The following is a 25,787-nucleotide window of genomic DNA, read 5'->3' on the forward strand; positions in this document are numbered from 1 at the left end:
AACATATGTTTTGTGTTTGCACTTGTAATAACATTAACAATGGACATGACGTGTTTTTTTTTCTCCATTTGAGTCCCTGCTGTCTCATGCTTTCTTCCTGTGCAATATCCGCACTGATTCATCAGTTAAGTCAGTTATGTGTTTTCAAATGTCCTATGTCAACCTATTTATCTTCTATCCAAAGGACTTGTTGCAAGGAACGTTTTGAGGAATTCAAGTGCCTGTAGGGCAAAAGGAGTGTCCCATTACATGATATGAAGCATAAACCTTGCTTGCCTGAGGTGGGTGTTAATAACTGTATCTTTCACCTATTGGATGACAGGATGAAAGGGGCCTCCTTTTTTCTAACCTAGCTTCTCATTGACCAATCCACTTCTTGTGAGACGGTCCAACACACCCGGGGGTGTGCTGTGCACCACTGTGGGTGGCTCCTCCTAGACTTTGCTGTACATATGCCTCAGTGAGGCATACGGGCACTTCTTTTTTTTTTCTTCTACTTTTAGAGTTCTATTTTTGCTCCCTGTACTTTTGGTGAATGTCTTTGCAAGTGCTTACTTCAAGCCATTCACCACTGTTAAGAGTCTGCCGACGGTGCAGTTTGATTCTAACAGTTTCTTCCTTGCTCGACTAAGGTGGGAGGAGCCGATGGGATCATAGTACTCTCCCTCTTTCTCTCTTTTACACACACCACCTCTCATTGCAGCTCTGCCAGTCCAGACTATGCTCACTTCCAAGGAAGGCTGAGTAAAGGAGAGCACAGTTTTCCTTTTCTACGTTTTTCCTTTGCATCTGAGAAAGTTTAAGAAAGAAGAAACTCTTTTGATTAGGAGGGAAGTTAGCTAAACAACTGCGTACAAACACAGAATAGCAGGTTGCATTTACTTTAGCGTCTTTTTTGATTGAATCAGTTTTCCTTTTCTACGTTTTTCCTTTGCATCTGAGAAAGTTTGAGAAGAAAGAAGAAACTGTTTTGATTAGGAGGGAAGTTAGCTAAACAACTGCGTACAAACACAGAATAGCAGGTTGCATTTACTTTAGCGTCTTTTTTGATTGAATTGATAGCACGTGGCAGCAGGCTCTGCCACAGGACTCTGGAGAGTGAGGTCATTCAGTGACTTGTTCTTCTTTGGCAAAGCTGTTCCTGTTTATTCAGACGCTGCACGACTAAGGAAGCACAATGGTTGCGGGAATGGTAATGCCCCTGGACAACCTGAAGGCCATCTATGAGCATCTGTTTCGGGATGGCATCATGGTGGCCAAGAAAGACAAGCGGCCTCAGACCAAGCACCCTGAGATTCCTAGTGTGGATAACCTGCAGGTGATAAGAGCCATGGGCTCGCTGAAGTCCAGGGGGTATGTGAGGGAGACCTTTGCATGGAGGCATTACTACTGGTACCTTACTAACGAAGGGATTGTCTACCTGCGTGATTACCTGCATTTGCCTCCAGAGATAGTTCCCACGCCTCTGCAGAGAGTACGACGGCCAGCTGCCACTCTGGCCATCACTCGCAGGGCAGAACACGTTCAAGCTGTTCAGGGTCCAACTTCTTATGTTCCCAACCCCGGCAAGATGGGTGCAGAAAAGCAGGAGGCTTTGCTTGATCGACAGGAGTACCGTCGCAAAATGGCGAGCATGGATGAGGCTGAAATGATTGAATCCAGGGAGAGAACACCAAGATTTAGAGGTCGTCCAATGGCTAGCACTCAGATCAAACCCAAAGGATCATGGGAATTCAACGAGCAGCCCATGCTTTCTGATACTCGCGATTACACCAAAGAGATGGAACCAAGTGTGAGGAGGAAGGTCGCTGTGCATTCGGTCTGCCATTTGCCTCCAATTGAAACTTACCATGCCAAGCCAGTTGAACAGGAAAAGATGGTGGAACGCAAAGAATGCACTAAGACGGCATTCGTTCAGAAAACACAAATGGTTAATGTGAGCCCAGATGTGGCTACCATTTCTTCAAAAGTGGGTGGAACAGCAGCGGAATCAACATTCACAGCAACTGGCGAGAGCAAAATGGCTAAGGATGCTCGTCATCCTCCTCCCTCAAAACCGAAGTTGGAGAAAAAACAAAAAGCTCTTGTGACGAAAAATGTGCAGGATGTGCCAGCTGTTTCATCAGTGGAGAGAACAATTGCAGTGGAATCCTCTCTATATTCTGTTCATACTAAAGCAGTCAAAGAAAAGCCCAAGGAAGAGGTATTCAAGGTCGTCCAGCAAACTACATCCACTGTAACAGCTAAAGATGCTCCTCGACCTACTCCTTCAAAACCAAAGGTGGAGGAAACACAGAAAACTACTGTGGCCAAAAATGTGCAGGGTGTCTCATCAACAGCAGGTGCAACATCAGGCGAATCCTCTGTGTCATCTGTTCCTGCTGAAGCAGCAAAAGAAAAGCCCAGAGAAGAGGTGTTTATTAAGGTCTCTAAGAAAACCACATGCACAGTAGCAGATAATAGCAAAATGGCTGAAGATGCTCTTCATCCTACTCCAGCAGAACTGAAGGTGGAGAAAACACCGCAATCCTTGATGTCAAAAGATGTGTCAGCTGTTTCATCAGCAGGGGAATCCTCTGTCTCTACTGAAAAAGTCAAAGAAAAGCCCAAGGAAGAAGTGCGTGTCAGTGTCTCCCAGGAAACCACACCAAAAAGTGATAGCAAAATTGATAAGGATGCTACTCGTCCTACACAGTCAAAATCAAAGGTGGAGAAAACACAGCAAGCCCCTGCGACTGAAAATGTACAGGATGTGCCAATTGTTTCATCAGCAGTAGAGACAACTGCAGTGAAATCCTCTGTCTCTACTGAAGCAGTCAAAGAAAAGACCAAGGAAGAAGTGTATATCAAGGTCTCTCAAACCACATCCACAGGTGATAGCAAAAGAGATAAGGATGCTCTTCATCTCACTGCATCAAAAACAAAAGTGGAGAAAACCACAAAGACCAAAAATGTGCAGGATATATCAAACGTTTCGTCAACAGCAGTGGAATCCTCTGTATTTCCTGTCTCTGCTGAAGCAGTCAAAGAAAAGCCCACAGAAGAGGTGTTTATGAAAGTCTCCCAGGAAACCACATTCGCAGTAACTGGCGATAGCAAAATGGTTAAGGATGCTCCTCATCCTACTCTATCAAAACCGAAGGTGGAGAAAACACAGAAAACTAGAAATGTGCAGGATGTGCCAGCTGTTTCATCAGTAGTAGAGACAACTGCAGTGAAATCCTCCACCTCTACTGAAACAGACAAAGAAAAGCCCAAGGAACAAATGTGTGTCAGTGTCTCTCAAGAAATAACATCCAAAGATGATAGCAAAGAGGATAAGAATGCTCCTCACCCTACTCCATCAAAACCAAAAGTGGAAAAAATGCAGAAAACCACAAAGAACAAAAATGTGCAGGATATACAAACCGTTTTGTCAAGAGTAGAGGCAACAGCAATGGAATCCTCTGTATTGTCTGTCTCTACTGAAGCAGTAAAAGAAAAGCCAAAGGAAGAATTGCGCATTAATGTCTCTGTAGAAACCACATCAACAAGTGATAGCAAAACACCTAAGGATGCTCCTCATTCTTCTCCATCAAAACCAAAATTGGAGAAAATGCAGAAAACCATGCTGAGCAAAAATGTGCAAGAACAACCAAATGAGACCTACATTGCTGTTCATGCCGATGAGACGAAGTCATCTACCTCCATTAGCGCCCAGGTGTCTGTCAAATCTGTAGAATCAGCAATGCCACTTCTGTCTAAGAAGGACGAAGATTTGGCAATACACATTGCTGAAAAGAAATCAGAGATTAATCTGCCACTGCACACTCCTGAGCTTTCTGTAGAGGAGACAGCAGTGCCGCCCATAGCATCTAGCACTGTTCAAATGATTGACAAACAGCAGAGAGCACTTGGTTCCCAAAAAACAAAGGAAGTCCAAGAAGCATCTAAAGATGACAACACTAGTCCATTGAAAGTTAATGAAAAGGTGGAGATTCCTTGTGCCATTTCTGCTGCTGGGGTCAAGACAGAGGTTAAAGGTCACAGGCCTGATGTCAGCCCTGAAACTCAGTCCCCATCTACAGGTGCTGAAATAAAGATTTCCATAGCTGACTCCAGCAAGACTTCGCAAGTAGTTGTGCAAACGCCTAAGAAAAAATTGGATTCTAATACAGATTCTGATTCTGTTAAACAAAAGCCATCACCAGCAAACCTGACTGAGGAACCTGTAATCACTACAGCTGCAAAAGACGGAGATACAGAGGATGCCCCAAAGCCTTCGAAAGGAAAGAAGAAAAAGCAGAAATCTGCAAGCAAAACTTCAGCCGTAAAACCAGTCCCACCTCCTATAGCTGAGACAAAGGTGATAGAGGTAAAGGCAGAGAATACTGGTCAGGTTGACCTTCTTAAGGTTGAGGGCCCTGAGCAAGTTGCAACAAATGATTCTGCAAAGACATCCCCTGAAGGAATGCACGCTGTGGAGAGCATGCAGCCAACAGCTGTACAGAATGAGGCCCCGGCTCACAAAGGGGAGGTGGAGCCTGCGCAGCCCTTGCCTGAAAAACGGGAGGTTCTGAAAGGAAAAACATCCTCCTCGCAGAGACAGTGGGAAGCACCAGCAGCCTCAGCGTCAGCAGCAGCAGCCTCGGCCCAGCTCAGCCCCCTTCCCGAGCAGGGGGAACCTCCCAGCGTTGCACAACACACGCCTGCTCCTGACACACAGCAGAGCACAGAGAAGCAGAGCAGGCTCTCGGATAGCAAGGGCCCTGCACAGCCTGTCATCACTGGACCTCTTCCTGCCGACGAGAATACCTGCGACGCGCAAGAGCAGTCCGTAGACGACGCCATGCGGAAGAAGATTGTTGTGGTAGAGGAAGTGATTGAAGTGCAACAGATTGCCAGTCCTGTTGCAGACCAACCTGTTACACCCCCAGTGCCAGATATTGCAGGAGATGATTTGGACTATGATGTCTTGGAAGAACTGGCCATAGAGCGTGGCCTCCTGCAGGGTGCCGTTGAAGAGACTTATTTCTGCTGCTGGGGTCAAGACAGAGGTTAAAGGTCACAGGCCTGATGTCAGCCCTGAAACTCAGTCCCCATCTACAGGTGCTGAAATAAAGATTTCCATAGCTGACTCCAGCAAGACTTCGCAAGTAGTTGTGCAAACGCCTAAGAAAAAATTGGATTCTAATACAGATTCTGATTCTGTTAAACAAAAGCCATCACCAGCAAACCTGACTGAGGAACCTGTAATCACTACAGCTGCAAAAGACGGAGATACAGAGGATGCCCCAAAGCCTTCGAAAGGAAAGAAGAAAAAGCAGAAATCTGCAAGCAAAACTTCAGCCGTAAAACCAGTCCCACCTCCTATAGCTGAGACAAAGGTGATAGAGGTAAAGGCAGAGAATACTGGTCAGGTTGACCTTCTTAAGGTTGAGGGCCCTGAGCAAGTTGCAACAAATGATTCTGCAAAGACATCCCCTGAAGGAATGCACGCTGTGGAGAGCGTGCAGCCAACAGCTGTACAGAATGAGGCCCCGGCTCACAAAGGGGAGGTGGAGCCTGCGCAGCCCTTGCCTGAAAAACGGGAGGTTCTGAAAGGAAAAACATCCTCCTCGCAGAGACAGCGGGAAGCACCAGCAGCCTCAGCGTCAGCAGCAGCAGCCTCGGCCCAGCTCAGCCCCCTTCCCGAGCAGGGGGAACCTCCCAGCGTTGCACAACACACGCCTGCTCCTGACACACAGCAGAGCACAGAGAAGCAGAGCAGGCTCTCGGATAGCAAGGGCCCTGCACAGCCTGTCATCACTGGACCTCTTCCTGCCGACGAGAATACCTGCGACGCGCAAGAGCAGTCCGTAGACGACGCCATGCGGAAGAAGATTGTTGTGGTAGAGGAAGTGATTGAAGTGCAACAGATTGCCAGTCCTGTTGCAGACCAACCTGTTACACCCCCAGTGCCAGATATTGCAGGAGATGATTTGGACTATGATGTCTTGGAAGAACTGGCCATAGAGCGTGGCCTCCTGCAGGGTGCCGTTGAAGAGACTTCTTGGGATCATTCGCTCCAAGAGCCAGAGGAAAAAACCTTCCCCAACTTCATAGAAGGTATGAGACCTTTTCAGTTCTACCATTCTGTCTTTCTCTGAAATGCTTTGATTTTGGTAGCACTGCTCCGGTTTCCATCCGTATTTGCTGTGTGGGAGGTTCAAGGTGACTGGTGTAGTGTCGGGATAGTTGTGCTGTTATTAGACGGTTGGGCATGATTTGCTTGAGAGGCGTGTAACTTTATATGCATGTTGAGTGAATGGTGCCAGAGTTTTATGTTAAGTGAATTAAGCATTAGTAAGTAGGTTTATAAGTTTTGCAGGTTGTGCAGAGAAGCGTATACTGCAGTGCAGGACAATTAATATAACATTAACTTGTATCAAAAGCCGTGGACTGTGTTTTTTCAAAACATGTTTTGTCTATGCAACAATGTGCAAATCTTTTATTAGTTATATTTTTCAGTTTGTCCTGCTTTCCACAAGCACAAATCTGGGCATATTTGTTTCCAGTTATTTCGAGAAATTAACCTCTCACAGTGATTCACGACACATCCACACCCAAAACATCAAATTATGCGTGCAATGTTTTGCAACCACCCTTTTGCTCTGTAGCATATTGGGACTAGCTAGTGATTTTGTTGCAAGTTTTCATTCTTCAAGGGGAATACCAGACTGCTGGTAATGAGCAGTTAAGCAGCACTTGTGTTTCTGACAATACAATAATGTTTGGAGTCAGTTCTCTCTGCTGCCAAACTCAACCCACAGCTATAGTTTTTCTGTTCTCTGAATAGAACAAGAGCTCTTCTAAAACTAAATGCTGTGCTTAGAGGACCCTGTGTGCCACTTCTGCAGGAAGCACGTGTATTTGGTTATTTCCTATGGTTTGTTACCCCTTGTCTCTGGTTTCCAGTGGTCAACAATTAGCTGGAGACTTCTGCTTTGTCACTTTGTGTATTATGCAGTGGGGCATACCATAGATAAAGTTGTCCATCCCAAATTCCACCATTGTCTTCCTTCCCTAGTGCAACAGAGATCTCTGGAATGTGTGTTGCAGTTGCTTTTGTTGTATAGCTGTGCATTTCAGTTTATGCTGGTAGAAATTCAAAGACATTTAAAGGAACTATTGATTAGTGCTTCATATTGTACACTGGAGCGATCCACTATTTGTAGAGTTAGTGAATCATGGGTCTATGCTTTAAGAAATGACAGCAACTAGTTAAATAGTTTGCACAATCTAATGGGTGTGTTTAGTAGGTGTATCACAGAGGAAAGCTCCAAAAACAATTAGCCTTGTGTTTGAAGGTTTTTGTTAGTCACTTCAGCATGACAGGTCTAGTTCCCATAGTAGACTAGACTGTCTATTCCCATAGTTCCCAACCAAACGCAATTGGATTTGAAGAGAAAAAATAATTTATACAATATTTTGCTCTGACTGAGTCAGAGTCAGATGTGTTTGAGGTTACATCTCTGTAATTTTCTGCTGCCCCCTACTGTATCTCTACAGATCTGTCTATAGAAAAAAAACCTCTGTATTACCTTCAGCAGGTCTTTTCGATACAAGTTCATTCATGTGTTTTTAAGTAATTTTAGCCTACAGCTAGGAAGAAAATTATTTTTTTGTACCTAGTACCTTTTTGTTCTTCAGTAATGGCGTAGAAGCAATACTTTAATCATTAGTAATATTTGAGTAATTCGCTGGACATGCATGAGCAGAAGTCTGAGCTCTCCATTTGCACTGTTCTCTGTTCTGTGTTGTGCAAGTGTGTGTTTCTGTCCGCCTCCACCATAAATTCCTGCATGCTTGTGATGTTGTGACAGGCGCTCTCTGATGTTCTCAATGCCACATGATTGTGATGCAGTTCATGAGTCATGCAGTCAGTTCAGAGGAGCCAAATGAATCTGACCTTTAAGAAGTCTTATCGGACACATTCTACCAGTGTCTGGTGCTGTGACTTCTATAACTGGCACTTCACCTCTTGTGAAGGGAGACCTTTTGCAGAGACCGCTCTATATTCTTGGTAAAGATGAAGGCTAGTAATCGTTCTTTTGACTCCAGTGAATTTTTCCTCAGAGTACACTCTTAAAAATAAAGGACCTTCAATAGGTTCTTCACAGCGATGCCATAGAAGAACCATTTTTGGTTCCACAAAGAACCATTCAGTCAATGGTTCTTTAAAGAACCATCTCTTTCTCACCTTTTTATAACCTGAAGAACCTTCTTGGTAAAGATGAAGGCTAGTAATCGTTCTTTTGACTCCAGTGCATTTTTCCTCAGAGTACACTCTTAAAAACAAAGCAATAAATAAATACAGCGATGCCATAGAAGAACCATTTTTGGTTCCACAAAGAACCATTCAGTCAATGGTTCTTTAAAGAACCGTCTCTGTCTTAACTTTTTATAATCTGAAGAACCTTCTTTCTCCACAAAGAACCTTTTGTGAAACAGAAAGGTTCTTCAGATGTTAAAGGTTCTTTATGGAACCATTTAGACAAAAAGGTTCTTCTATGGCATCGTGAAGCACCTTTATTTTTAAGAGTGTAAGGTAATATTTAAAAGTCAGTTTCTGTTTAGACAGAAAAATTTTCATGCTTTCACTCAATCTCAAAAGTTTACAATTTCATTGTTTACTTGTTACTTAGTAGCTTTTTTTTAAATATGCTATTGTATTTTTTTAATGCATAAAGTCTGTAACGTTCTAAAACCTGGTTAACATACAACACAACATCACTGCTAAAGGATCCACGTGTTTATTTTTAAGAGTGTAGGGTAATATTTAAAAGTCAGTTTCTGTTTAGACAGAAAAATTATCACGCTTTCACTCAATCTCAAAAGTTTACAATTTCATTGTTCACTTGTTACTTAATAGCTTTTTTTTAAATATGATATTGTATTTTTTTAATGCATAAAGTCTGTAACGTTCTAAAACCTGGTTAACATACAACACAACATCACTGCTAAAGGATCCACGTGTTCTTATTAATCTTGGTTACATTTATAAATATAATAGTATTCAGTGTTAACTCTTAATGTATCAGAATGTAAAAATATGTACTCTTAATGTAGAAAGTGTATTAGAAATTATATTGATTAACTTTTTTAACATTTTCACAGCATTACCCAGTTTTAGTATTTACCCACAACCTTTACCCTCAAAATGTTTTAGTTACTGTTATACCGGGCATAGTTTCATCATTTGACAATGATCTGCTTTCTTGTTTGATATTTATGAGATGTCTATGGATCAGCTACTCTGACACCTGGTAGGATTATGGCCTTATAGCTGTCAGCTAATGTTGACATGCATGCATGTATAAAACGGGTAGCTCTATCTTTATTGGTGTTTTATACTGTTTTACCTAAACCAAGAGATTATGCACTGGCTCGGAGATAATAAACCCATTAAACTATATTAATATGTCAACTTTATGAAATAGGAAATCTAAGTGGGAGATCTGATAAATAACCTACTTTTCACGAACCATGTAATGGTCCCAGACCTAGTCATGCCTCAGTAAACCATCAGTGCTTCTATAGACAGCAATATGTAAAAGATTTATGAGACATTCCTCTGAAATAACAGTTGTTTTGATGTCACAGAGTCTTTTCTGTCGACATCATTCAAAAATACTATTTCAGTCTTTTCAGTCTTAAAATGTAATGTTTAATTCAGTGTTATTTGCCATTTCTTTGTAATTTACTAGTAATTTCTGAGTTAAAAATAATTTCAAAGTAAATCCTACACCACTCTGTTATTTATTTATTTATTTGTTTGTTTGTTTATTTCAGTGTAAACGGGTCTCTGACTTTATAATACTGTCACCTACTGGTGAAGCATCATGGAAAAGATAAATGAGTTACCATGATTTATTTATGCATTTAATTATTTATTTATTGTCTGACACTAAGAGGTCATACCATAATAAACTTCAAAGTAAATCCTACACCACTCTGTTATTTATTTATTTGTTTGTTTGTTTATTTCAGTGTAAATGGGTCTCTGACTTTATAATACTGTCACCTACTGGTGAAGCATCATGGAAAAGATAAATGAGTTACCATGATTTATTTATGCATTTAATTATTTATTTATTGTCTGACACTAAGAGGTCATACCATAATAAACTGAGTAGTATTTGATGTCATGTGATTGGTCAAAAAAAAAAAACTTTCATTAGTCTATCATTTGCATGCTAAATCAAGATGATTCATTTCAGTGCACGTTAGTTTAATAGGAAAGCTGACCCACTAATTTTTAGACCTATTTATAATGTATTAAACAGCCTCAGTGGAGTCAGACTGGGACTGATTACTAGTTTTGATCAGTCAGTGCTCATCTCATTTTCTAAATAGTTCACATGCCAAGTCCTGCAAATTAGACGCCTACAAATACTCCATTTAATCACAGTCATAAGCGCTGTAAACATGTGGGGAAAATGAAATTGACACTCTGTCAACACCGTAATTCACAATGCCATATGCTAATTTCAGTGGATTGCTGTGTAAAACTCTGCTATATTTAGTTTAAGTCTGGCTTCATGGGTGGCCACTAAAGACTCATGATATGGCACAAGAGATTTCCAGTCATGCCAGGAATCCCATTCCATATATAAATAAAAAACATGAACCCTGGCAACCCTGTGCTTTTCCAAGTGCAAAAAGGAGCATACTTAAAAAAAAAAAAAAAAAGTATTTATTATAGAATTAATGTACTTTAAAAGAATATACTTAATTGTGATCTGAATGTAATGTTTTCAGACACTTAATGTTATTTGCAATTAAATTAAAATGTGTTATAGTTTAAATTTATATTAAATGCAATTAGCTGAACTTTAGAGTGTTTTTGACCCACTTAAGTAGGATGTAAGTACATCTTTATATGTAATTTCATAATTAATTCTATTGTCTTTGAAATATGGTTAGTGTTTCTGCTGAATGCACTGACAAACATTTATACTAAACTAAAATATACTTTAATGCCATTTCTATTGAAACTTGTATTAATGATAAAGTTGCAATTAAGTACATTTAAAATATATTAACTTTAAATGATATATTGAATAACACACTGAAGTTAAAATGATAAACAAGTACTTTACATGTGGTTAGTCAACACATCAAAATAAGTGCACTTCTTTAAAGCGCATCAAATGATTTTTAAATGATTTAATGATTCAAAAACTTTGGTTACACTTTATTTTAAGGTGTCCTTGTTACAGTATAATTATACATTTAAGTACTGAGTAATATTAATTAACTACATGTACTTACTATATGTTAGGGTTAGGATTAGGGTTACTTGCATGTAATTATGCATAATTAATTGTTATTATAATAGTAAGTACATGTAACGTGTAACAAGGACTCCTTAAAATAAATTGTTAGCAAAACTTTTAATTTGATATTATTACTGTTTATTTAGTAAGTGTACTAAGTGTGTTAATAAACAGTCGTGGAAGTGTCTCTCTTTAAGTCATTTAAGTGGCCTTTTATTATATTATCTGCAAGTACAGTTTTTTTTTTTTAAATATACTTTTTAAGATTTGAAGTACAAGTGTACATTCAAATCAGTTAAGTGCATTTCTTTTGCGCAAGGGTACATTCTATCAGTTCAATGTATTTTGCACATTTCAAGCCAATTATTTCTCAGAACCTTTAATGAAACTGCCGTCTTGGTGTCTGACAGCAGTACGGAAGACAAACGCTGAGGGAAGGTAAAGCCAACAGACTGTGATGCAATATCATAGAATAACTCAATCATCATCCAGGAACAAACTGATCTCTGTTCAAAGAGGCCAGCGCGGGTTTCATCAGTTTCTATCTGTGCCAGTGTGAGCAGCTTGCCCAGGCTGATATTTATATCCACAGTGAGCTGTTTTCCCCACTTACACCGCCCCGTCCCGTCCCGACCCTCAGCCTCCGCCCCCCTAATTGCAAAGCCACCGGGGAGCAGCGCTGACATATCCAAACAGCAGGCACGGGCCGTCAAAAATAAGAAGGGGACATTGGCGACCAAACAAACCCAGACTCTTTCTTTTTCTTTATTGGCACGTTCTTGTTCTGCTTTTCCACCTTTGCTGTTCCTCAAACTTCATGAAGATCATACCTGGTAGGTCAGATCATCAAGAGTTTGACTATATGTGTCTTTTATTATATTAATATATTATGTTATGTTGGTGGAGGTGGGAGGGGAAACTCTCAGTGTTGACATACAAAATACTTCTCTTTCAGACATCGAGTTATCAATTCTATTCCATATTTAAACCTGTTCACACTTCAGTTATCTGTGATGTGTTTTAGTTTTAGTTTCGGATGATTGCTGTGTTATTTTTTTTGCCGCTCCGCAGTGGATAGGTGCGAGCTCTACCTGGAGGAGTTACGTTCGTCAGGTCTGATGGATAGTTTTATCGTGGTAAAGCGCGGTGGGCGGGTAGAAAAACAGGGCGAGAGTTGGATTTCAGAAGGAAATTCTCTGTGTCTGCATGGTAATGTGAAGTGTCCCGTATCTGCGCTATTTCTGAGAGCTGTAAAAACGCCTCCACCTGTTTCAGGCTTGAAGCAGGCTTCTCTCACGCTGTAATAATAGAGAGCGCCAGGAAATACCGTACTGTAACTCCAAAGTTGCTTTGCTTTCAATACTCAATGGTGAATCTTACAGTATGTCCAAATCTATCAACGAAATGAACAATTCCCATTTAAAGGTGGGACTTTAGCTTTGTGGACAGCATCTATGATATAAGTGTGTGGACTTTGCATTGCAACTGTCAACTAATTTTTTTTTTTTTAATAAAGTGCAAGTCAAAATGATCGTCTGTGGCAATCAACAGCATATAACAAGTGTTATTCTAGTATTATTTATATGCTATTAGTGTATTTATTAATATTTTTAATTAGATTTTATTTGATATATTTTTAAAAAATGTGTTTATTTTATTTGCCATTTTAATTAGTTTAATATTTTTATTTAGATTGAATGTATTTTTATTTCAGTTTTAGTCATTTTAGTACTTAAAGGTCCCCTGAAATGCTTAGAAACACGCAGCATTACTCTATGTGTTGACGTCATTTTACACAAGACAGGGTGGGACATATCAAGCAGCCCCGCCCCTTTTTAAAATAGCCAATAGCGTTCGTCTATATCACAGCTTGGGCTACAGCCGTTGAGCTCCGTAAAGCCACAATCTCATCCATATTGCTATAAAATATAGCATTCTGTGTAGAATTCAAATAGCTCCGATACATTTTGTGGTCTGCGCCGACTCGCGCATGTGATCCGCTCCGTGCTATCGTATCTCTGGACCGGAGCAGAGTGTGTGTGCGGTGCGGTGGTTAGCGTGACACAGCACCAAACCAGACTTCTCTTTTTCCTCAATGGAAAGCATATTTACACTGTTTGAATCGTTCCCTGTCCCCTATATAGTGCACTACGTGCCATTCACTGAACAGAAAATACTAATTCTGTGGACAAGTGACCGATTTCAGCCGCAGCTTCAGCGTCTATTTTATAGTGTAGGGGGCGGGGCTTCGGATTCTAGAGAGCATTTGATTGGACAGAAAGTTTGATGAGAAGCTGAAGTACGATGTGACGTCATAAAAATCGTTGAGCCGTTTTGGCGGAAGTGACGAACTGCAAGCTTTGAATGCTTATATCTTCTAAATGCGAATTTTGTCACTGTTTTGGAGCACACTGCCTTATAGATAACCTTAAGACTAACAAATTGATACTAACACCCAAAAAACTTTAATTTTGATTTCATGCGGACTTTAAGCTTTTTGGTTTTAGTTAACAACAACAACACTACATATAACAGATGCTGGCAATAGACCGTAAGTCAACATCATTTACAACCCAAGTGGGCATTACATACCAGAACGGAGCCAAATGGTTGGAGGGGTTGAAAAATAAATAATCAGTGATGACAACAAAAAGTTTCAGAGGCAGAGTAAATTAAATTAAAGAATTGATGGTTACACGTCCACGTTAGACATTCTACTAACTATAAGTAACTACATATCAGCTAACTCTCATTAGAGTATTAGTAGACTGTTAGGTTAGGGTTAGTAGAATAAGTTGACATGCTTGTAAAGTTACTTATAGTCAGTAAAATGTCTGTTGGGAACCATCAAAATCAAGTGTTAGCGGATATTATACAGACAGTCTTGTAATACTCTACTAATACTCTGTTCTAAATGTAGAACAGCACTGATGAATCATTCCGACGACCAGGATTATGTGTTAAGAAAGTAAATAGAGTCGGTTTTTGATTTCATATTGACTTTCACTGAATCTGAATTAGGTATGAATTTTTGTGTTTTTAAATCGTCTAAGATGGGCGGTTGTTTTAAAGTGCTAATGATTGCCTTTGGTGTATAATTATCTTTGGATTGATTAAATACTTTAACTAGTTTGTCCTGAGAGACTAGGTGTGTCTTCTGATTTCAAACTCAGCAGGTTCTGCAAACCCTGGAGTCGTGTTAAATGTTCAAACACGCTGGTTTATGAGCTTCTCAGCTTGACGTCTTATTTAATTCTGTATCGAAACATGTTCTCACTTTGAGAGTTCAGAACAATTAAAGTGAGAAAGAAGAGAGTGAATGAATACGCAGTGATGTTTTCAGCATGTTAAGGGCTGTGAGAATGGATGGAAGGAATGTAGACAAGACAAGATAGAGTAGTGGAGGAAACTCCCTTCAGAAGGAAGAAGCAGAAAGTTACTAGATCTCTTTTGATTCCACGTTTGGCAGAGAGACACTGCACTGGCGTCTTTTTTAAATGTCTGGACTCACTCCCTAACTCGGGAACACAGCCCAAGTCGCCCATCTGCTCCCACCTGTTCCCGCCGCCTGACTCATGCAGGCTGATCTCAGCCCTCACAGTCCGCTCTCTCCAGCCTGGTGCTTTTGGGGCATGTTGTCACTCTGATTGCAGTCTGGTGTGTGAGGAAACACAGAGGTGAAGGTAAGAGGTTTCACAACAGTAGCGAGTTAGAAGGTCTTGGTTGTTCTCATGTTCTCAGCTTGTTTCGTCTTGTTTTTGGCAGGAATATTAACCCTTTAATTCCAGTAATAGAGGGTGTCAGATGAGAAAGGGGAGTGGTTATGGGTTTCATTTTGCTTTGTGTTTTTTTTTTTAAAACTGGTGATTCTAATGAAATCTTGGTTTCAAAGATTTCAAACATTTAAAAAAAAAGACTTGCATCAACAAATAACATTTTTGGTATTCAAAACAAGATCTGAAGGGTTTATGAGCAATTTAAAAACATTTAGAGAACAAATTTTCAACAGTTTTTTTTTTTTTTTTTTTACATATTTTCCTAAAATCTCATTACCACAACATTCTGAAAATACCAATACCATTAGGAAAATTAATAAATTTTCACATTTAAAAAAAATGTAATTTCTAACAGTCATGCACAGTTACTTGAAACTCCACAATAATATTTATTTTTAAATTAAAATTTTTATTTGATTTTTGTAATTACCACAACACATTCCAGAATTTACAACCTTTATATATATATATATATATATATATTTTTTTTTTATTGAAACCTTTTTAGGCATTCTTTATGACTCCTTTTTGGACATATTTTCCAATCCGTTACAAATCTCATTACCACAACAGTCTGGAAATGTTAATACCATTAGGAAATTGAATACATTTTCACATTTTTAACATTAATTATTAACAGTCATGCACAGTTACTTGAAAAACAGTTACTTAAAATAATCGATATTTTTTTTATTAAACTTTTTATTTGATTTTGACTGATTTCTCTCATTACCGCAACACCTTCCACAATTTACAATCTATTATTTTTAATATATACATGTATTTAATTGAAACTTGATTTTTTTTCAAAATAATGGGGCAAAACTGAAACATAATGTATTGATTCTGCACATGCATTTAAAAGCAAACTACTGTTTTTCCATATAGTAAGGTAATATTAAACGAACACCTGTTGCGGTAATGATACATAGGTTATGGAAATGAGGTTGATGATTTTGATAATTATAAATAAGTATACATATTCCATTCTTATCTATTCTATGAACCAGAAAACCGTTTGGTCTTGAATATCTACATAATTTCCTTTGCATCTACTAAACATCAGAATTATGCTACATGTTATCCTAAAATGTTATTTTTGCAAACTCAGAAGAAAGTAGTAATAGATATCACATTTACAGGGAAATATTCGTTTTTTTTTCTTTTCTTTCCTTTTTCTTTTTTCTTTTTTCTTTTAGAATCAGTAGACGTGAACACAATGCAGACTGTAGTAATTCACAATTCACAACTTTGAATTGAAAATGACATCAAATCCAGAGACAGTTTTTCCATGTGTGCATTGGATAAAAAGTGCTTCTGAGCTGAAGTACACCAGAGACAGTTCTGTATACATTTACAAATCAGATTCATAGGAGAGCTCCCATCTGAACGTATACAGTATCTTCACTCACAACACCACCACAATGGAAAGTTCTAGACGGCTGATATAAACAGCACATATGCTGGAGGGCCGGACATGAGGCCCCTGTGCCGTCTTACTCCTGGATATTGTAGAATGTTTGAATGAGTGTGTTTTCTTTAGGGAGCAGCAGGGCATGTAGAGAACGTGTGCAGCGACTGGCCATAAAGGGGCTGCCGCTTACGGGCTTTTATGAACCAAAGGGATGCTTCTGCTGGAGTTCAGCTGTTATTTTTAGCCCTTCACTCATAAATGAGGTTTCATTTCATATTGTGGTACATCTTAACCGGGTCTCAACCAATTACTTTCAACTGCAATTCTGCTCTTCTAAATTCTTGATGCATTAGTTTCTTTTAATAATGCTTCTCCACATGCATTTCCAATGGAAGTCCATTTCTGCCAAGGAATAAAAAAAGCTTATTGTATTGCTTTTTATTTCACAATTCAGACTTTTCCCTCACAGTTCTGAGATATAAGCTCAGAGTTCTGAGAAAAAGGCAGAATTTCAAGATATAAACTTTAGGATTGCAAGATGTAAACTCACAATTCTGACTTTTCTCTTGCAATTCCGAGTTTACATATCATAGTTAAAATCGTGCAATTCTGAAACAAAAGTCTGAGTTATGAGATATAAGGAACAATTCTAAATTGTGAAAAAGTCGCAATTACCATTAAAAAAAAAAAATTGTATACCATGGCAGAATTATAATTTCATAACAGTTCAGTGGCCTCAGTGTTCATTAGGTTGGCGATCTGGTCTGTTACAAAATCATTAGTGGTTATCAGAATCAGATAATCATAATACAATTTGAAGAGTAAAATATATAATCACAACTTCTCTGTATGTCCTATAGTTAGCTAAAATAAATAAATAAAATCTAAAATTAATTTATTCCATTGAGTTGCCAAGGAAATATTTGTAATTTTCATTTATTTTATCTTGCTGAACTATAAAATAATAAAAACTATATAGACATAAAAAAAAAAAAAAGGCAGACACAGAACAACATAACCAAATGTTTGCTGAAAATTAAAATGAAAATAGCTTTACAAGGCTTCTTGGATAATTTCTTAAAATTTCTTAAACTTCAATTTAAAAAAGTTGCATGACTTATCTGTTAGTCTGTTAAGTTTTATTTAAATGTCCATTCCTCAGTGATAGATGAGATACGCAGCTTTGCCATTGGATAACAGAGGCCATACAGTTTCATGATTGCCTCTGACTGAAGGTCATGGGAGGCCTGGGAAATCATTAGCCGTCTTTAAGATGCAGGAGACGCTGGCCATGTCTCAGGATGTTTTGCAGTGATGGAATTATTTCCCAGAGCAGTTATGGAGAAAGACTGGTGTGTTGTGTTGGTAAGTTTGATACACAAACACACCTCTCTCAGTTACTCCCGCTCCACACTGGAGGATTTTCACTCGATCACACCACTGTTATAGAGTTTGATTCACATCATTGACTGTTATGAAAAGTCTGGCTGGTTTAATCATCTCAATCCTGCTGGTGAAATGATAAATCACATAAATCACTTTACTTTGGCAGTCTGGTGCCAGTTTGTTATGTATTATGACGTGCTTTCACTTCACATGGCTCTACCGCAGTACATGCTGAATACATGCACTTACTTATACGCTTATGTGTAGTTAACATGACATGTCTGTACATATCTAAAACTACATCGAAACTATTTTAATTCGTGTATAATTATCCTATATTTTAATGACCAAAGTAGTATCTAAAAAAAAAAAAAAAGTAGACTATGTTTAATGTTTTTTTTTTTTTTTGCAACTGGCAGTTTATTAAACGCTAGTTATGTTCAGAATAGCATACTACTCTTACTGCATGATTTATATTATACTTGGCACACAATGCTGAATTTCTGAATGAAATTAAAGGGATAGTTCACCCAAAAATGAAAATGTGATGTTTATCTGCTTACCCCCAGGGCATCCAAGATGTAGGTGACTTTGTTTCTTCAGTAGAACGCATATGATGATTTTTAACTCAAACCGTTGCAGTCTGTCAGTCTTATAATGGAGGTGAATGGGAATTACGGCTTTGAGAGTCAAAAAAACATACACAAAGAAAACCAAATTAAACCCTGCGGCTTGTGACGATACATCGATGTGTAAAGACACGAAACGATCGGTCTGTGCAAGAAACTGAACAGTATTTATATCGTTTTTTACCTCTGATTCACTGCAATGTCTGAACTGTCCTGAGCGAGTCCTGGACACCCGGCGCGTGATGCGTCTTCTTCTTCTTCTTGCTTTACGGCGGATCGCAGACTTATAAGTGCATTACCGCCATTACCTCTGATGCACTGCAATGTCTGAACTGTCCTGAGCGAGTCCTGGACACCCGGCGCGTGATGCGTCTTCTTCTTCTTCTTGCTTTACGGCGGATCGCAGACTTATAAGTGCATTACCGCCACCTATCTCTCAAATGGACCATTGACACTCCTAATTGAGATTGTAGATAGAGTGTCAATGGTCCATTTTGAGCACTCAGGACAGTTCAGACATCGCAGTGCATCAGAGAAAAAAAACTGTATAAATACTGTTAAGTTTCTTACACAGACTGATCGTTTCGTGTCTTTACACATCAATGTATCGTCACGAGCCGCAGGGTTTAATTTGGTTTTGTTTGTGTATGTTTTTTTGACTCTCAAAGCCGTGATTCCCATTCACTTCCATTATATGACTGACAGACTGCAACAGTTTGACTTAAAAATCTTTGTTTGTGTTCTACTGAAGAAACAAAGTCACCTACATCTTGGATGCCCTGGGGGTAAGCAGATAAACATCAAATTTTCATTTTTGGGTGAACTATCTCTTTAAATTAAATGCACAATAATTTATTTCTGAAATGACTATATGCCATTCATATACAATATGGTGAGGTCATGTGACAACAATGTAGAATAGTACTGTTTAAATACAGTTTATACCGCTTTAAGTTAAGTAGAAAGCTAATATTTTATTGTGAATGAAAAGCAGTTTTTGCTGTTTTGCTAAACTGTCTGACTTAGCCATGCCCATCCGACATTTAAAGACACAGCAAAACTAAACATGCAAAACGATTGATTCACAAGCAGTATCTAATGACGGATTACAAAAACTGGCAGGTCATTTACCTTAAATGTTTTCTGTCGCAGTCACACCTTTTTCAGTGAGATGTCAGGAAGGATGTGATACATGATATTTGACAAAGAAAATGTATAGTAAATGCACAATGTATGCATTTTTCTCTTGTTGATATTGTGTTTTGTCGCCATCTAGTGTTAAAATGACGAAGTCTCAGTTTAATACTCCAGTGCTATAATTTGTTTCACTGAAGATGTGATACAGCATGAAACAAGACAGATGATTCATTTTAAAAAATGCTTTTATTTCCTTCACTTTTACTGAAGCTAATACTGAAATGTTCAACTGGCATTATTCTCTTCCTCAAACACACATTTTATTATTGACAAAACAGGCATCCTAATTTAATAATATGGACAAGGTCATAAAGCTGGGGATTTACATAGAATATTCTGGGCGCTGGAAAAGCCCATTGTTACATGTATCTATTACTCATGAGCACATCTGGATTTGACGTAAGAAGCTGATGTGATCTACCACTCATCTTTTCTTAGATTTATTTTGGTTTGTGAAGTAATTTCACAGTAAGTGATGAATCCTCCCACTCTGTTTCAGACTATAAATACAGACATGAGTAAGAGTGTGTGCTTCTCATCTGCTGCCATGGCTACTGTGTGTTTGGACAACTCTTCTCAGATATCCATCGTATCTGCACCATCAGCATCTCAGATGTAAACAAGTTATTGTGTCACTAAGGCAATGCAGTCAAAAGCAGAAGTCGTGTCATAGTTTTCAGCTGATCTCATTCAGGTCAATGACACAGCGTGTTCGTCATCTTTATCCTTTCTAGATGATGTTTCCCTCAGCTGTTCAGATACCTCAGCTATTGTAAAATTACCTGCCAAGTGTTTTACGATTATGTCCTAATTATTGTCCAGAAGAGGGAGGCAAATATTTAAAGTCAACGTGAAACCCTGATCAAAGCCCAATTTATTTTCATGATGTGAATGATTTCTGCATGCAACTGGATAATCAATGAGAAAATTGCAGAAAAGTCAAAACAGAGCAGTTTTTTTTTTTTACAAATTTTAATCAATTATGAAAAAAATAACTTTTTTTTTTTTTTTTTGGAACAGCATTCACCGATGAATGATGCACAGAACAGGATGCATTAAAATCGAAAATAATTTTGGTTGCATGAACACTAAGAGAGAGATTTAATCATTTTATACAAACTAATGTAACAATTCCGTATTAAAAATAAAATATTTTATATTAGTCAAATGTATTAATTTGAAAAAATTATTAAATGTACCTTCATTTGACTTTTTTTCCAATTTTAATGCATGAAAAACACTTATCAAAACTCACTTTTCTTTGCAAAAGTTTGACCTCCTCTAATATTTCTCACGCGTGACCAGGTTAGTTTGGAGACGGGGAACAGGGCTTTTGATGGGAAAAAAATGGAAAAAGTCCCTCCTGGTTGTGTTTTACACACTAATTTCACAAGATTCGCAGCAGACAGACTGAAACATGTTTGACTTTACCAGTCAGACTTCAAGGGAAGAATAAAGTTGTTTCAGAGCAAGTTTTTACACGCAGATTAAAGATTACAAAGAAAAAGTTAGTTTATTATTACTTGAAATAACTTGGTCTGATAAATCATTCAGAGGTGAATTTGCAATAAGAAAGTAAATCTAGTGATTTTGATTACATGTTGACTTTAATATGCGTCTTATATTACGCTTTTGAAGTGCATATCATCATTTTGAAGAGACCTATGAGTGAGTTTGCAGAAGTGTTTGGCAGCTCCGTCTGTTTTCCATGCTGGCTGAGACTAGCGCAGAAGCTCTAATGGGTTATTTTAGATCTCAGCTGCTGCTGTTGATGTTCTGTTGTGAATCTCCAGCTGAACTGAGATTTCCCCAAACCCAGTGCTGACTGTCACATCACAACATTTAGATAAGCACAGATGCTTATTGGAGTTTTAATGCTCCTTGGCTCTCGGAATTGAGCGAATGGAAAATCACATAAAAACGTACAAGCATATTATGGAGCGGGAGAAAAAGCGCTCAGGTGTCCATGTTGTTCTGGTTGGGAAGGACAGGGTGTGTCTGTGATCAAAGCAGACGTGTGCACATTCCTCTCTCTCCAGGTGTGACACACAGACAGACAGACACACATCCCTCGACACGCTCTCACACGCAGAGAGAGAGAGACACATAGATCCACAGGGGGAGAGAGAGAGAGAGAGTTGGGATTGGGAGGCACTTTCACGGCTAATGTGGTTTGGTTACGCCTAACACAGGAATGTGAGGAGTTACCAACATGAGTCTCATTATCTATGAAGACAACCTTCAGTTATATCTGTAATGTTCCAGGTTGCTTCTGTACACTCTCAACTCTGCCTGTAAGGGAACATGATTGCTTAACCCCGTAAAGCTTAGTGTATCACATTTCTAAGGCCTCTAAATGATCAACATGATCAAAACTTTGCTGTTAAACCTGTCGCACACAATCTACTCCATGCTTTCTGTCGTCTGATTTTTATCAAGTAAACGTCAGAATAACTGCAGTAATATCTCCAGATGAACACTTACTGGACTGAAGCAGCTCAGCTTTACTTGATTCTCCATCAATCATTTTATGGGAGTCTCAAATCTGATCATCAGGATCTTTTGAGGAGCGTTTATTTCTTCATCTCTCAATCATCACTGGATTGCATTGCATTATATGTTTGGATCATTTCAATCTCATCTTACTAACACACATTATTGAAGATATAGAGTGACGACTGATATTTATAGCATTTGATGTAAGTATCTGCTATACTCTTGATCTCATTGATTTACATTACAAGCATCAGAATTTCATCTTAATTTTTGTACATATAAATATCAGCATCTGCAGCAAATTGCATTTTTTTGTACAGTTTTGGCCTCTGAATAAAAAATTAGCGTTTTTTTCCTCCATATCCTCTAAATCATACTGTATGAAGACTGATGTATCAAATATGATACTAACAAAAAAACACATATGCAAACTTTTTCTGTCTGGCTCACGTTGACTTTTGCCCACATCTGCTCATCTGACCTCAGATCCAGAGCAGTTTTATGTGCATGTGGTTCATAGCAAGATCTGGGGTGTGTGTATGTGAGGCTGAAAGATGAATACTTGATATTGATTCAAAAAGTCCATCATGCTTCACCCTGCCCGTGTGAATGATTCGTCTTGTGTAGACTTGACTGTTGGAATAAAGTCTGGTCCAAATTGCAGCTCTGGCCGAGAACCAAGTTTTAGCTATTTTTTTTAGATGTCATTTAAGGACGAGTTCATCTAAATATATGGGTGTGCTGAAGGATATCACGTGTCTCAAACAAAGCTCTTGAACATCTTCAAAGGCTGTATTTGTATAACGCCGTGTAACTCGTGTCTTCAGAAGCGCTCATTGTTAATCCAGCCAATCAGATCTCAGCCAGCTCTTGTCATTTTGTGTGCATTCAGTATCAGCTGGTCTGTGAATGATGTTATGCCGTTTGGAAACAGCTGGTAATCTTGTGGGCTCCTTTGCTAAAAACACATGAAAAGAGCATGACATAAATGTATCCTCGCAATCAACAGAAATACTCTTTCTTTGTGGTTTATATTAGTTATTATCAATATCATTATATAATTAACCAATTTTAATCAGTTCTCTAGTAATTATATATGTGAATGGGTCTATAATAAATGATCTAATTATAAGTTAATAAGCTTTATAAACAGAAAGGACACTGTGATTAAATAAGGCTGGTCAAAGCTAATGAGGTTGCATACTTGTGTAAATATAAAAGTAGTCAGTCGATATTATAAGGTAATATTATAAAACACTATTACAATTTAAAATAGCTGTTCTATGTGAATATATATTAAAATGTAATTTATTCCTGTGATCAAAGCTGTATTTTCAGCATCATTACTCCAGTCTTCAGTGTCACATGATCTTCAGAAATCATTCTAATATGCTGATTTGCTGCTCAAGAAACATTTCTGATTATTATCAATGTTGAAAACAGTTGTGCTGCCCAATATTTTTGTGGAAAATGTGATACATTTTATTTTTCAGGATTCACAGATGAATAGAAAGTTCAAAAGAACAGCATTTATTTGAAATAGAAATCTTTTGTCACATTATAAATGTCTTTAAGGTCAGTTTTGATGCATGATCCGTGATGCATTAAAAAAAGCCCAAAACATGCATACATACATATATAAATACATAGATAAATAATTGTGCATAACTTGAAATCACAGTGGGTAGTAATTATTTTAAATCATAAACTGAAGAAAATGTAAAAAAAAGTTTGTTGAGTTGTGAATGCTGTTATAGGTGTTGGTAGTTTTTTGTGCACAGTTCTTTCTTCTGTATCATCAACAGACATTTAGACTTCTATAAAATGAAGGCGTCTACTTCCATATCCGCTGAGAAATATGTCATATGTCGTAAAAGATAGACATTCCTGCAAACACTGTCATGTTCAGACTGTTATAGTTACTGGCGAGCCTGAACAGACTGTCAAACGTTTAAGGTGCGTGTCTGTTCAGATGATGAGCATGTGATGAACGCCCCATCCTCGTCTTCATCTTCTGAGCTCTAGGTTTATGTCTTTATGACATGAGCAGAGCTGTCACTCATCACCTGTTGTGAGAGAAATTGCGAGTAACACATGGAATTGATGTTAAACATTGAAGTGGATAGACTGAAATAGTATTTTCTTTTATTTACAACTTCGAACATTTCTACACACTCGTTAGTGATGGAAGATGGTGCACGTGCAGGTTCAGCACGATCACATAAGCACACACTCATGCAAAAAGGAAAGAAATGATTCTTATAAAGAGTTTTCTTTGTATTTCCAGCTGTTGATTTTGCAGCCTCTGGTTATGTATTTTACTGTTAATCTCCAGCATGTGTAGACCTGAGCGGCCCATCCCAGAGCCTCACCCTGCCTCAGTTAGTCATACTTGCCCAACCGCTCAGGTATGTCACAGTGGTTAATCATTAAATAGGCGTGTGTGTGCATATGTGTGTGTGATGTCTATTGGCATGAGTAGTTTTAGAGCGTCATTGTGCTATCCTGTTCCTGTAATGACTCTTTTGACCAGTTCTACACACTCGTTTTAGCACGTGAAGTTACACAACTCTCCACTCTCGGCTTCCTGTTGCGTTATTCTTTAGAGACTGTGATGATTTAGTGTGTGTGTGTGTTTGGAGAGGGTGTGGGATTCTAGATGAGGCATGCTGGCGGACACACCTTCCCACTCACTTTCCCTGATTCCACCCCTTCTTCCTGCCTCGGCTCCACCAACATGACAATTTAGGGCTGAGGCGGGGCCAAGCGTATCCCGCAATGCCCTCCAACCACCATGTCTCACTGCAGTCAGAACGGCACAAGAGCAGACCCACAACCTGTAGCTGCTGGCATCATTTACAAGAGCTAGAAAATGGACAGCAGGAATTAAACAGAAAGAAAGCAGAACGGAGAGTCTTAACGGGAACATCGCTGCAACTTTCCACTTGGAGAGGTGAAGATAAGGAGCTTGTAAAGAACTGCGGTTTGTGACTCTGTATTACGCAAAGGAGATGAGTGCGCAACAGAGACGGAGGGAATATTCGTCCGACAGCCTGGAGAGGGAGAGGATCCCTTCAGATGACTTGCACTATCAGGGAATGCTGAAAGCCTTGGAAGGCAGGAAAGGTACTTAGGAAAGCTTTCTGATGCACCTGATCATGTTGGAGGAGAAATTTCTTCTTTGTAAAAGTCAGATCTCTAGTTCATGGACTTATGGTCAATGAAACAATCAGTATTTTTGTCGTGGTTTCTAGTAAAATTATTGGAACATTCTTAGGTAACACTTTATTTTGATTAGACATTCCACTAACTATAAGTGACTTTGCAAGTACATGTCAACTTATTCTACCAACCCTAACCTAACAGTCTACTAGTACTCCAATGAGAGTTAGTTGCAAAGTTACTTACAGTTAGTAGAATGTCTAAAGTGGACTATCGAAATAAAGTGTAACCCATTCGTAAAACAAGATCAATTTGACTTAGAAGTGAAACGTGTAAGATTAAGATTTAAACTTTGGACTTTATTCAAGAATGAATTCAATTTCATTCAAGATATATTCTCTGAGAACAAGTCTTAATGCCTTATATA

At 38.6% G+C, this 25,787-nt stretch overlaps 1 protein-coding gene across 1 annotated transcript in view; it reads left to right on the forward strand.

The window, feature by feature from the left end:
- The first annotated feature begins 1,149 nt into the window (after nucleotides 1-1,149).
- plecb (plectin b) overlaps nucleotides 1,150-25,787 on the forward strand; it is a 78,273-nt gene continuing 53,635 nt past the window's right edge. Inside the window, 2 exon segments of the mRNA XM_016486847.1 lie at nucleotides 1,150-4,015; nucleotides 5,037-6,087. Coding sequence (XP_016342333.1) covers nucleotides 1,178-4,015; nucleotides 5,037-6,087 — 3,889 coding nt within the window. The 5' untranslated portion in view covers nucleotides 1,150-1,177.

This window comes from Sinocyclocheilus anshuiensis, unplaced genomic scaffold, assembly GCF_001515605.1.
Source record: "Sinocyclocheilus anshuiensis isolate Anshui unplaced genomic scaffold, SAMN03320099.WGS_v1.1 scaffold181, whole genome shotgun sequence".
Lineage (NCBI taxonomy): Eukaryota > Metazoa > Chordata > Actinopteri > Cypriniformes > Cyprinidae > Sinocyclocheilus > Sinocyclocheilus anshuiensis.